General features: G+C 51.3%; 1 protein-coding gene across 1 annotated transcript in view; it reads right to left on the reverse strand.

The window, feature by feature from the left end:
* The window catches only part of fgfr1op2 (FGFR1 oncogene partner 2), a 36954-nt gene extending 25753 nt beyond the window's left edge, over positions 1–11201 (reverse strand). Inside the window, exons 1-2 of the mRNA XM_072484831.1 lie at positions 11094–11201; positions 6350–6486 (exon numbers count right to left, since the gene is read on the reverse strand). Of these exons, the coding sequence (XP_072340932.1) occupies positions 6350–6484 (135 nt within the window). The 5' untranslated portion in view covers positions 6485–6486; positions 11094–11201. The remainder of the gene's footprint in view (positions 1–6349; positions 6487–11093) is intronic.
* Positions 11202–12823: the final 1622 nt, after the last annotated feature.

The following is a 12823-nucleotide window of genomic DNA, read 5'->3' on the forward strand; positions in this document are numbered from 1 at the left end:
TCAGTGGGAAAGCCAACACCTATTTCCTCAGAAAGTCCCGGACTTGTAAATATCTGAAACCATTCCCCGGCGGCAGCTTGAACTTGTCCTCCAGCGCCTTCAGACTGGGAAAACTCCCGTCTATGAATAGATCTCCCATCCGTCTAATTCCTGCTCTCTGCCAACTTCGGAACCCGCCATCTATCCTGCCCGGCACCAACCTGTGGTTATTGCAAATCGGGTTCCAGACTGACGCACCCTCCATCTTCTTATACCTCCTCCATTGCCCCCAGATCCTCAATGCCACCACCGGGCTAGTGGAGTGCCGGGCCGGCGCTGCCATTACCAGTGCTCCCAAACTGGTGCCTTTGCATGACGCTGCCTCCATCCGCTCCCATACCAACCCCTCCCCCATTACCCACTTCCTAATCATCGCTGTATACGCTGCCCAGTAGCAGTTGCAGACGTTCGACAGCGCCAACCCCCTTCCCCAGACTGCGCTCCAACAACATTTTCTTCATCCGCGGGGTTTTATTCGCCCATACAAAGCCCAAAATAATCTTGTTTACCCGCTTGAAAAAGGCCTTAGGGATGAAGATGGGAAGGCACTGGAAGACAAACAAAAATCTGGGGAGGACCGTCATTTTCATGGTCTGTACCCTCCCCGCCAACGATAACGGGAGCATATCCCATCTTTTAAAGTCCCCCATTTGCTCCACCAGCCGGGTTAGGTTGAGCCCGTGTAATTTCCGAGCCACCTGTATTCCCAGGTAGCGAAAGCTCCTCTCTACCATCCTGAGTGGCAGCTCCTTCAGTCTCCTCTCCTGTCCCCTTGCCTGGATCACAAACAATTCACTTTTTCCCCATGTTCAATTTGTACCCCGAGGACCTGCCAAATTCTCCCACGGTCTGCATAACCTCCCTGATCCCCTCCACCGGGTCCGAGATGTACAAGAGCAGGTCATCCGCGTACAGCGAAGCCCATTGCTCCACCCCCCCCCCCCCCCCCCCCCCCGCAAACCAGCCCCTGCCACTTCCTTGATGCTCTCAGCGCCATGGCCAATGTCTCTATAGCCAGAGCGAACATCCTAGTGGCCAAAATCTTAGCCAGCAGCTTTGCATCTACGTTCAAAAGCGAGATCGGCCTATGTGACCCACATTGTTCCGGTTCCTTTTCTCGTTTAAGGATGAGCAAGATCGAGGCCTGCGACATCGTTGGGGGTAGGATTCCCCTCTCTTTAGCCTCATTAAAGGTCCAAAGGTCCTCATCAGCAGTGGGCACAACACCTCTGAGAACTTCTTATAGAATTCTACCGGGTAACCGTCCGGATAGCCGTCCGGCCTGGACCCTTGCCCGTCTGCATGCCCTCCAGACCTTTAACAATTTTCTCTGCTTCAATCGGTGCTCCAAGCCCCTCAATCAGGTCCTCCTCCACCCTCGGAAACCTCAACTGATCAAGGAACTGCCTCATCCCTTCTACACCAGACGGGGGTTCCGACTCATATAATTTGCTATAAACCACCCCCCCCCCGGGTCCAAGACCATGTTGCCCTCCCTACTCCTTACTCCCCCAATCTCCCTGGCCGCTTCTCTCTTCCTAAGCTGGTGCGCCAACATCCTGCTCGCCTTTTCCCCATATTCGTAGACCGCCCCCCTTGCCCTCCTCAACTGCTCCACCGCCTTCCCCGTGGTCAACAACTCAATCTCTGCGTGTAGTTTCCGAAGCTCCCTCAGGAGCCCCGCGTCCGGGGCCTCCGCATATCTCCTATCCACTCGCAGTATCTCCTCCACTAATCTCTCCCTCGCTGCTCGTTCCACCTTTTCTTTATGGGACCGAATCGAAATTAGGTCCCCTCTTACAACTGCTTTCAGAGCCTCCCAAACCACCGCTGCTGATGCCTCACCCGTATCGTTTGTATCCAGGTAATTCTGAATGGACTTATTCACCCGCCCGCAGACCACTTCGTCCGCTAACAACCCCACATCCAGCCTCCACAGCGGGCGCTGCCCTCTCTCCTCACTCAATTGCAAATCCACCCAATGCGGGGCATGATAAGAGACTGCAATCGGCGAATATTTTGTCCCCGCCATCTTCGGAATTAACGCCCTGCTTAAAACAAAAAAAAGTCAATGCGGGAGTAAACTTTATGGACATGAGAAAAAAAACGGAAACTCCTTCGCCCTCAGCCGTTCGAATCTCCACGGGTCTACCCCCCCCATCTGCTCCATAAAGCCCCTCAACTCCTTCGCCGCGGCAGGTCTCCTTCCAGTCCTGGATTTTGACTGGTCCAGATCGGGATCAATGACCGTGTTAAAGTCTCCCCCCATGATCAAGCCATGAGACTCTAGGTCCGGGATCTCACCTAACACCCGTATCATAAATCCCACATCGTCCCAGTTCAGAGTGTATATGTTTACAAGCACCACCCGTACACCCTCCAGCTTCCCACTCACTATAATATATCTACCCCCCTTATCTGCCACAATTCTTCCAGCCTCAAACGCCACCCGCTTGCTGATCAATATTGCTACCCCCATGGTCTTGGAGTCCAGCCCAGAGTGGAACACCTGACCAACCCACCCCTTTCTCAATCTCGTCTGATCAATAATCTTTAGATATGTCTCCTGAAGCATTGCTATGTCTGCCCCTTTAAATGCGTGAAAACGCGAGCCCTTTTGACCGGCCCATTCAAATCCCTCACATTCCACGTAATCAGCCTGGATGGGGGGGCTGCCGCCCGCCCGCCGACTAGCCGTAACCTTTTTTTTGGCCAGCCCAGAGCCCGCCCCCCCCCTCACAAGCAGCCACCGCCCTCGACCTCCCTTTTGTTCCCCGACAATAGTTCCTCCCCTGTCAGCGAAGCAGCCTCCCCCCTTCCCCCCCCACACCAGCAGCCAAAACCCTAATCCCCCAGGTCAAGCACCATCTTAGCACATGTGCACCCCCCACTTCAGAGAGTCAGCTGACCCATGCTGACCCCGACAGCCCCCGCCCCTGGTGCCAAACAGTCTGGTTCCCCATTGTTCGAACCCCTCTCCCGACATGCATAAACCATTTAACAACATCGCAGACCCCAGTAAGTAAACCACCTCAAGTAAAAGAAATTAACATAAACCAATGCAGAAAACAATCGCTTGGAACCAAACCCACCCTCCCACAGAATAGCACCAACTTCGGGGCTCCCCTCCCCCCTCCGCATCTAATCTCTGCAAAAACAAAGCCCCCTCAAACCACCACCTCAGCCCCATACTTAACCCAACCCAGAACCACATACAGTCTTATTTAAACCGATACAAGAATTACAAAAAGAACAAACTGCCGCCACATAACTCCTTCAAGACTTAAGTGCCTTTAAGACGCTTCCAACTTCTTTTCTTTGATAAAAGACAATACATCGTCCAGTGCCTCAAAGTAAAAGTGCCGGTCTTCGTGCGTAACCCACAACCGCACTGGTTACAGCATCCCAAATTTCATCCCCTTCTTGAAGAGGATCGCCTTCACCCGGTTAAACTCAGCACGTCTCTTGACCAGCTCCGCTCCCAGGTCCTGGTAGAGGCGCACTTCGCTGTTCTCCCATCTGCTGCTCCGCTCCTTCTTGGCCCACCGCAAGACGAGATCATTGTCCGAAAAATGGTGGAAACACACCACCATGGCCCTCGGCGGGTCATTCGCCTTAAGCTTCCTTGCGAGGGCTCGATGCGCTCTGTCCACTTCCAGCGGCCAAAAAAACTGCCCGGGCCCCATCAGCGTCTCCAGTATGCTCGACACATATGCTCCCGCATTCGACCCCTCAATTCCTTCGGGGAGGCCAACGATCCTTAAGTTCTGCCTCCTGGACCTGTTCTCCAACTTCACCTGCATTCTCTTGTGGCGCTCATCCAACACCTCCACCTTATGCTCCAGCACGGTTAGATAGTCCTCCTGGCTAGACAACTTCAGCTCAATTTCTTGTATCGCTTTCCCTTGGGTTGCCTGATTCAATATCACTTGATCGATCGCAGCCTTGATCGGGTGCAACATTTCCTTTTTCAGCTCAGCGAAACAGTCCTTAAAGAACTTCATCTGCTGCTCCTTAGACCACTGAGCCTCCGCTCCCTGGTCCTGACCCTCCGCCATGCTGCGCCACGATACCAGCTCTGACTGCTTCACTCTATCAGGGCTGAGTCTTTTCACATAGCCACTTCTAGTCCAAATAGCCATACATCGGAGGGGGAATCCTTCTTAATATCGTCCAATACACCGATCTATCCCCTAAAGTCCAAGAAAATGCGGGAAAAAAGGTCCGAAAGTGTGTTTCAGGCGGGAGCTATTGAATGTGCGACCTACTGACCCATGGTCGCCACTGGAAGTCCGCACTAAACAAATTCTAAATGTTTATTATTTAAAGCATACTCATACTAAAACAGTAAACCCTTGCAATTATTTGCAGCAAGGCATCGAGCAGGAATACTTTTCCTTTTGTGTGTCTCATAATGGCAGCTGTTTAAAGTTTTCCGAGGTCCTTATGCTAATCTGCTTCACATAATGCTACTTATCCCTTCACTAAACTTCATTCACTCAAACAGACATGGGCTGGGATTCTCTGACCCTGCACCGGGTCGGAGAATCCCTGGGGGGAGCCGCGAATCCCGCCCCGCCGTCGGCTTCCCTGTCTTCCGGTGCCGCTTTTCGGGCCCGGCGGGATTCCCGCCCCGATTGTGCGGGTGCCGTCCTGGAGAGGGGGTCCCCCACGGTGGCCTGGCCCGCGATCGGGGCCTACCGATCGGCGGGCGGGTTGGTTCCGTGGGGGCCTACTTTACTCCGCGCCAGGCCCTGCAGGGCTCCGCGATATTGCCCTGGGGCCTGCGCGGAGAAGGGAACCCCTACGCATGCGCGGAAATATGCCGGCCATTTTGCACGCGAACACGCGCAGGCCGTTCGGCGTTGGCTGGAGCTGCGGGAACCACTTCGGCGCAACCTAGCCCGCTAGAAAGGGGAGAATTCCGCACTTTTGGGGGCCGTTGACGCTGGAGTGGTTGGTGCCGGTTTTCACGCCAGCGTGGGCCCATAGCTCCATTATTGGAGAATCCCGCCCATGATTAGTAAATTAGGCAAGTGAGATTTCCTAAAGAAAGCCACACTCCAAATTAAGATTCAAGAAATGCAGAGACTAATGGTGCCAGTTTAGATCTCAAACACCCAAGCCGTAAAACTTCTATCAACACTTTCCATCACCCAGAACATATCCCTTACAACGTACCAGATATAATCACAGAATCTTTAGAGTGCAGGAGGCCATTTGGCTCATCGCCTTTGGCACTGGGTCTCTGAAGGAGAATCCTACCTAGTCCAACTCTCCTGCCTTATCCCTGTAACCTTGCACATTCTTACTTTTCAGATAGCAATTCAATTCCCTTTTAAATACCTCAATCAAACCTGTCTCCACCACCCTCTCAGGAAATTAATTCTAAACTGCAAACACCCTCTGGGTGAAAGAAATTTCCCCCATAACTTTTATAATGATAAGCAATATCATATTTTAATTGAGAAACCAAAGAGAGTAAAGCCAATGGTGCAGGACAAAACCAGATTGAGAGCTAGAGTGCAGACAAGGTAATGAATAAATGGTTTCTGATCATCATGAGCTTTATAACCCAGTAACCATAAATATTGTAACATGTAGAGTATGAATTTAGTCACAGGCTAAGATTGAATTAATAGACACATTCTCCATCCTCAAAACCAGCAGACTGTGGTTGCAGTGCGTTATCTACAGGATGTGCTACAGAAATTCATTAAGCTTACAGGAACAGCACCTCCCAGCCCTTGTAACCTCTGGCAGAGAATACAAGAGCTGCAGAATCATGGGAGCATCCAGTTCCCCTAATTATCCCATCTCCAAAAAGTTGTAGACCACTCCGACATAACATCACCACTGCTTGATCACAATTCTGACAAAATGCTGGAGTTGTTCCACCTAATGCTGGGGGAACATCATACAGACTGCAGAGGTTTAAGGCCCATTGCCACCTTCACAGTGCAGCAGAGATGGACAATATATAGGACCTCAGCTGCATGGTCTGCTCAAAATTCCACAAGGAATTAACATTGTATGGTGCAGTCCTATGGAAAACGACAAAATTACAATGCTGTGTTGGCCTCCATGGCACGTACAATAGGGCAATTCAGTAACCAGGATCCATGAACTGCAAATCTGAACAATTTTCTAACCTGGATCAGCACCCGTGAGCAAATAACTTTATCATGTTATGTTTTTTAAAATGTTTTTAAGGAGGTACTTTTAATTTTGTCTTTTGCATTTAATAAAGTTAATTTCTTTCCAAAGGAGAAAAGCGGAAATGGCAGAGTGTCTGCTGTTCATCACTCACCTGTTTCATGGCCTCCACCCTTTTGTTAAGGGCAGTGGTCTGTTCAATGAGAGCCTCTGCTGCACTGTCATGTTCTTTCAGGCGTTCCACCAGCGCTTTTGCATCAGCCAGAACCTTTTCTATAGTACAACTCATTTCTGCAAAAGGAAAGATGGCTGTAATGGGGACCTTTGCATGTGATTCAGTGAACGTGCCAAAACACTGCAGGTATAACAGATTGCTTTGGAGTGTATAATTAAAGAGCACAGAGGGAGTTAATTCACCACATCTTGTCAGCCAAGCCTTGAAAAATCTCTCTAATTAGTCCAATTCTCTCCCATATCCCTGCAAACGTTCCTTTTTAAGTATGAAGACCACAGTGAGTTTATGTGCAGTTGTGTTGTATAGGTAAGCATGGGAATCAGCCTCATGCAAGGCAAGGTCTCACTGGGTGAATTGGTCAGTTTTCAGTAGAGTTGGTCGCATGTGAAATTTTGGTTATAAAACAGGCTCTTTAAAGAGTACCATAACCATAAAATAGTCAGATGGGATCTTTGTTTATTTCAATGGAGAGATCCTCTGATGAAGCAGCATCCTCTCAATACTGTATTGGAGCAGTAGGCTTTGACCAAGTGTTTGAACCCAGTGCACTTGTAGGCAAGGGTATCAATGATGGCAGCATAAATAGGCAAGATTGCGATGAAAGTAAATCCTTCAACTGCTTCAGAGAATGATTTAACCAAAATAAGTTTTTTAAAAAACTTTGGATGGGGGGGGGGGGGTTTGCAAAAATCCGCTCATTTTAATAACACGTTTTAGTCACTGCAGCACTGACCTTATTGTGTGTTCCAATTAAACCATGTTGTCATTTAAACGGCTAAGACAGCTGCTGTTTTGCACCAGATCTGCAGCAGCAGTGATTCATGAACCATTCACAAACTAATGAAAGGTCATAGACCTGTTTCTCTCTCCACAGATGCTGCCTGACCTGCTGAGTATTTCCAGCACTTTGGTTTTCTTTCAGAATCTCAGCATCGGCAATATTGTTATTCGGTTTTCAACATTTTATACATAAACCAAAACACAAAGCAAAAAGAATAACAAAAGGAACCACCCCATCCACTGGACCAGGCGATACATATGACTCGCAAAATAGAATCCTTACTGTGCAGAAGGAGGCTATTCAGACCATCGAATCTGCACAGGCCCTCGGAAAGAGCACCCTACCCAAGCCCAATTTCCCCGTAACCCCACCTAGGAGCAATTTAGTATAGCAAATCCACCTAAACTGCACATCTTTGGTCTGTGGGAGGAAACCGGAGCACCCGGAGGAAACTCACGCAGACACGGGAAGAAAGTCCAAACTCCACACAGTCACTCGAGGTCGGAATTGAACACAAGTCTCAGGCTCTGTGAGGCAGTAGTGCTAGCCACTGCCACTGTGCTGCCCAATAATCCCCCCACCTCATCCCTACAGCCCCTCCCAAACTCCCCCCTCCCCATAGCAACTGACGGTGACCAACTCTTTGAAGTGAAGAATAAAGAGACCCCATCTCTTATGGAATACTTCAATCGCCCCTCCTCAAGGTGAACTTAACCTTCTCAAGACAGAGAAACACCATCATATCCCTCAGCCACACTGAAGCGCAGGGCAGAGAAGCTGACTTCCACCCCAACAGGATCTGCCTGTAAACAATCAGCGAGATGAGCAGTGGCAATATTTTGCTTGTGTCACATTTATAACGAGTTGCAGGTGTGTACGATGGGTGGAGGGAGTTCGGGGACCCAGAGGCTCAGGTGGGGGCCAGAGCTGAGCCAGACGACGGGTTAGGTGGCCGGGGTGGGGGGGCTCAGTTGGACGAGTGGGCTGGGTGGGGCACTCTGGTGGACGAGTGGGGCGCTCTGGTGGGGAGGGGGCAAGAGAGCAGGGGGGCAAAGGGGGGGGGGGGCCCGGAGGGTGAGAGACAGGTTGGGGGCCCTGGAGGGCAAATGGGAGTAAGCAGGCGAGAGGCCCCACAGCAGGCGAGGGCGGTCTTGCGAAAGGCAGGGGCTGCAGCCCGGCTGGGGACTGAAAATGGGCGAGGACGAAATGGCCGGGTGGGTGAAAAGGTGGGAGGGGAAAAGAGTTGGAGCACCCAGATAAAACCCATGCAGACACACGGAGAAAGTCCAAACTCCGCACAGTTACCAGAGGTCGGAATTAAACCCGCGCTGAGTGGACAGGGATGCCCGGGCCAGCAAGGGGAGTGCCCAGGCGGGCGGGGGTTGGGGGCGTCAGGTCAGGGATAGGCCCTGTGGAGCTGTGTCAAGGGATTGGGGACTCGGGCAAGGAGCAAAAAGGCGGGGGTTGAAAAGGGAGGGGCCTGGGCGGGCGCAAGTCAGATGGGGGGGGGGGGGGACGCGGCTTCCCTCCTAACAGGGGATCAGGTACCGGGTTCAACTAGAAATACGGTGCAACCAATTCGCGCCTTCCAAGAGAAAGAGGTACGACACGCACGGGAACGGTGTGCAACCCTTTATTTCTTCCTTTCGTTGCCAGGGCGGGCCAAAGGGGCTGTCGGGCCGAACAGGCGAGTCAATTGGGCGCTGGGCAGACAAGGGGGCCAGGCTGCAGGGGGTTGGGGCACTGGAAGATGAGGATTTGTGTCTGGGCGGTGCTTTGCCAAGGAATTGAGGTCTCGGGCAAGGAGCTCCAGTGAGGTTCATAAAACCATAGTCATTGAGTTTTACAGCACAAAAAGAGGCTCTATGGTCCATCAGGTCTGCGCCACTCATCAAGAACCTATCCATTCTCATCCATTATTTCAGCACCATGTCCCTGGCCATGAATGCTATGGCATTTCACGTGCTCATCTAAATGCATCTCAAATGTCGTGAGGGTTCCCACCTCTACCAATTTTACAGGCTGTGAGTGCCAGATTCCCACCACCTTCTGGGTGAAAAAGTTATTCCTAAAGTCTGCGCACCTCACCGTAAATTTTTCCTGTTTATTTACCTTTCCTATTTAACCTATCTATATCCCTCAATTTTGTACAGCTTGTTCAGGACCCCCTCAGCCTACCCTGCTCTAAGGAAAGCAACCCCAGCCTAACCAGCCTCTCTTCATAGCTGAAACGCTCCAGCGCACCTCTGCACCATCTCGAGGACAATCACATCCTTCCTCGTGAACTGCACAGTACTCCAGTATGGCCTATCTAGTTTTACAGCTCCATCATGACCAATCTGCTCTTGTATTCTATGCCTCGGCTCATAAGAGGCAATTATCCCTTCTTAACCACCATATAAACCTGTCCTACTGCCTTCAGGGATCTTTGGAAATACACCCAAAGGTCCTTCAGGTCCTCTGTACTTCCTAGCGTCCTACTGTTCATTGTGCATTCCATGGCTTTCTTAGTCCTCCCCAAATGCATCACCTCCCAAATTTCAGGGTTAAATTCCATTTGCCACGGTTCTGCCCACTGGACGAAGCTCACTGTATTGTCCTGTAATCTAAGGCTTTTCCTCTTTGCTATTTCCATGTCATCTGCAAACTTACTGATCGCATCTCCTACTTTCACATCTGGGTAGGGGGTGGATTCGGATAAGTGCAGGGGCCACATGCAGAAGGCTTGTAGGAGTATGTCCAGGTCAAGGGGTGTGGGCTGGGTGAAGGGGTGGCTCAGGTGAGGAGGTGGCCCAGTGGTTAACACTACTGCCTCGCAGCACCAGGGACCTGGGTCTAATTCCAGCCTCCGGGCCCCCCAACCGTTCACCCTCCGGGGTCCCCACCCCCTCTCTTGCCTCCCCCACCCATTTATTCGCCTGCCACCCCCCTCCAGCCCACTCATCCAACTGAGCCCCCATGCTTGTCCACCCAAGCCCTCGTCTGGCTCAGCTCTTGCCCCCACCTGAGCCTGTGGGTCGCCAAGCTCCCTCTACCCATCATACACTGCTGCAACATGTTATAAATGTGACACAAGCAAAATATTGCCAATGCTCGCCACGTTGATTGCTCGCAGGCAGGTCCTGTTGAGGTGGAGCTCAGCTTCTCTACCCTGCTCCTCAGTGTGGCTGGGGGATCTGATGGTGTTTCTTGTATCTTGAGAAGGTTAAGTTCACCTTGAGGGGTGATTGAGTGGTTCCATAAAAGATGGGGTCTCTTTATTCTTTACTTTAAATTGGTCACTGTCAGCTGCTATGGGGTGGGGGGTAGGGATGGGATGGGGGGGGGGGGGGGGGGAAGAGGGGTATTGGGCAGCCAGTGGCAAGCACTGCTGCCTCACAGAGCCAGAGACCCGGGTTCAATTCCGACCTCAGGTGACTGTGCGTAGTTTGGACTTTCTCCCCTAGTCTGCGTATGTTCCCTCTGGGTGCTTCGATTCCTTCCACAGTCCAAAGATGTGCAGGTTAGGTGGATTGGCTATGGTCAATGTGCAGGGTTACGGTGAAGGAGTGGGCCTAGGTAGAGTGTTCCTTCAGAGGGTCAGTGTAGACTCGATGGGCCGAATGGCCTCCTTCTGGACTGCAGGGTTCCTGGGCAGCCCTGGGTACTGCGGCTCCCGGGGAAATGGGGGTATATGTGTCCCAGGCCGGTTGGGGGGGGGGGGGGGGTGCTTTGGCAGCGGTCTCCCTGCACCGCAGCCCGGGGCACCCCGTGTGGCGCCATCTTCAGCCGAGGCGCCATTTTCCCTCCGGACCACGGCAGGTGGTGTCCTGAATCGGCATCTCCCTCCCGCCCCTCTCTTCCCCACCCCCCGCGCGAAACCCGCTCTGCCGCCGGGCTCACCTCATCTGGCGGCCACTTCCATGAAGCTCAGGACAGTCTTTGCCCGGAACCGGAAACCCGGCGAGCCGCCTCCCCACGACACTGCGCGGTGATCGCTGGGTGTTGTTGTTTCTTACGGTGCGCGTGCGCGAGGCTCGAGGATATTTCCCTCTGGACCAGAGGTGGCGCTGTAACCTGCGGGTTAGTGGCGGGAGCTGGAGTAGAAGTTCAGGAGACCGGAGCAATGTTGTTTACATTGAAATTATGGAGCTGGGTTGCGGATCAGTGATGATCTCATTGAATTGCACTGCAGGCTTAAGGGGCTAAATGATCTTCCTATATTCCCAGTGATTCGACAAAGAAACAGTTCAGCCCTACCGTCCAGATGGGTCTTCATGTCCCACACAAGCCTCCGCCTACTCTTTTTTATCCAACATCAATATATTTGTTGCAAATATCAGGACAGCAGCCTTCATTTCTGTGTGTTTCTGCGAGGGGCTTTATTCAACTGATCTTAAGAGGTCTGCTGTCAGAGTCAGACACATGGCATAGCCACGTGACTGCAGAAAGCCTGAGGTGCTCAATCAGACTAGTTGCATTTCAAAACGCAAACATCCGCCTTTCATTTGAACTAAAGATACAAACATCTTTATCCTTGCGAACAAAAGACACATTTGCATGCACAATGCTGTGCGACTGATTGACCCAACATTCCCGCTTTACACCCACTGTTCTCAAGTATTAACACCATTTGTTCTGCTAGCCAGTTAGCCACATGCATTGTGTAATGACCGAGACCAGGTCTTTGAGATTGGCCAATTGGAATACGAGTTCCTTGGTTAGTGGGCCAATCAGGGAACCTCTTCTTTGTATACAATAGGGAGTGTCAGATCCTCTGCACTCCCAGTTAGATAGCAAACAGAATGCACACGGTTGTACTGCTGTTGGTTTTGCTAATAAAAGGGATTCTGAAGGGACGTCTGCCTCTGTGGACTTATTACACATTGCATCTGTCATGATATTCAGGTAAACATCATAGCACATACATACTGATGGACAGATCAACGGACCAATCAATATACACACAACACCACAGCCAATCACAGGCAAGAGCATACACAGTACAAAACAGGGAATACCACACTTCCTGAGGATTCCAGCAGGAGACAGCTCAGAGCACAGAGCTCATAGCAAAGCCACTCAGACATCCACCATGTGCTGAGTGCCACTACAAGATAGTATTAGGAATAGGTCAACAGATTCTAGGGTTATGATCGAATCTCAGTAACCAGTTTACCACTGTAAATAAATGTTAGCAATAAAACTGAGTTGTACCATTTGCAACCGTGTTGGTTCGTCTGTGTAGCAGAGTATCCAACACATCATAGTACCAGGAGTAACTGTGGGACCTACCTACGGATCCTCCAGAATCTGACATCCTGCGCCATGAACACCGTCAGCTCACCACAGCCGCTACAAGTCGCTGGAAACCCCGGCGTTAATTGGAAGCTGTTCAAACAGCGCTTCCAGCTCTTCCTGGAAGCCAACGAAAAGGAGAGCGCTTCGGACACCAGAAAGATCACCATCCTCCTCTCCATGGCAGGTCAACATGCCATTCATGTCTACAACTCCCTGGTGTTCGCGGAAGGTGAGGACAAGACCAAGTACAAGACGGTCCTTCTCAAACTCGACCAACTCTTCAATGTCGAGGTCAACGAGAGTTTCGAGAGGTATCTCTTCCAGCAGCGCCT

This window comes from Scyliorhinus torazame, chromosome 19 (assembly GCF_047496885.1).
Source record: "Scyliorhinus torazame isolate Kashiwa2021f chromosome 19, sScyTor2.1, whole genome shotgun sequence".
Taxonomy (NCBI): domain Eukaryota; kingdom Metazoa; phylum Chordata; class Chondrichthyes; order Carcharhiniformes; family Scyliorhinidae; genus Scyliorhinus; species Scyliorhinus torazame.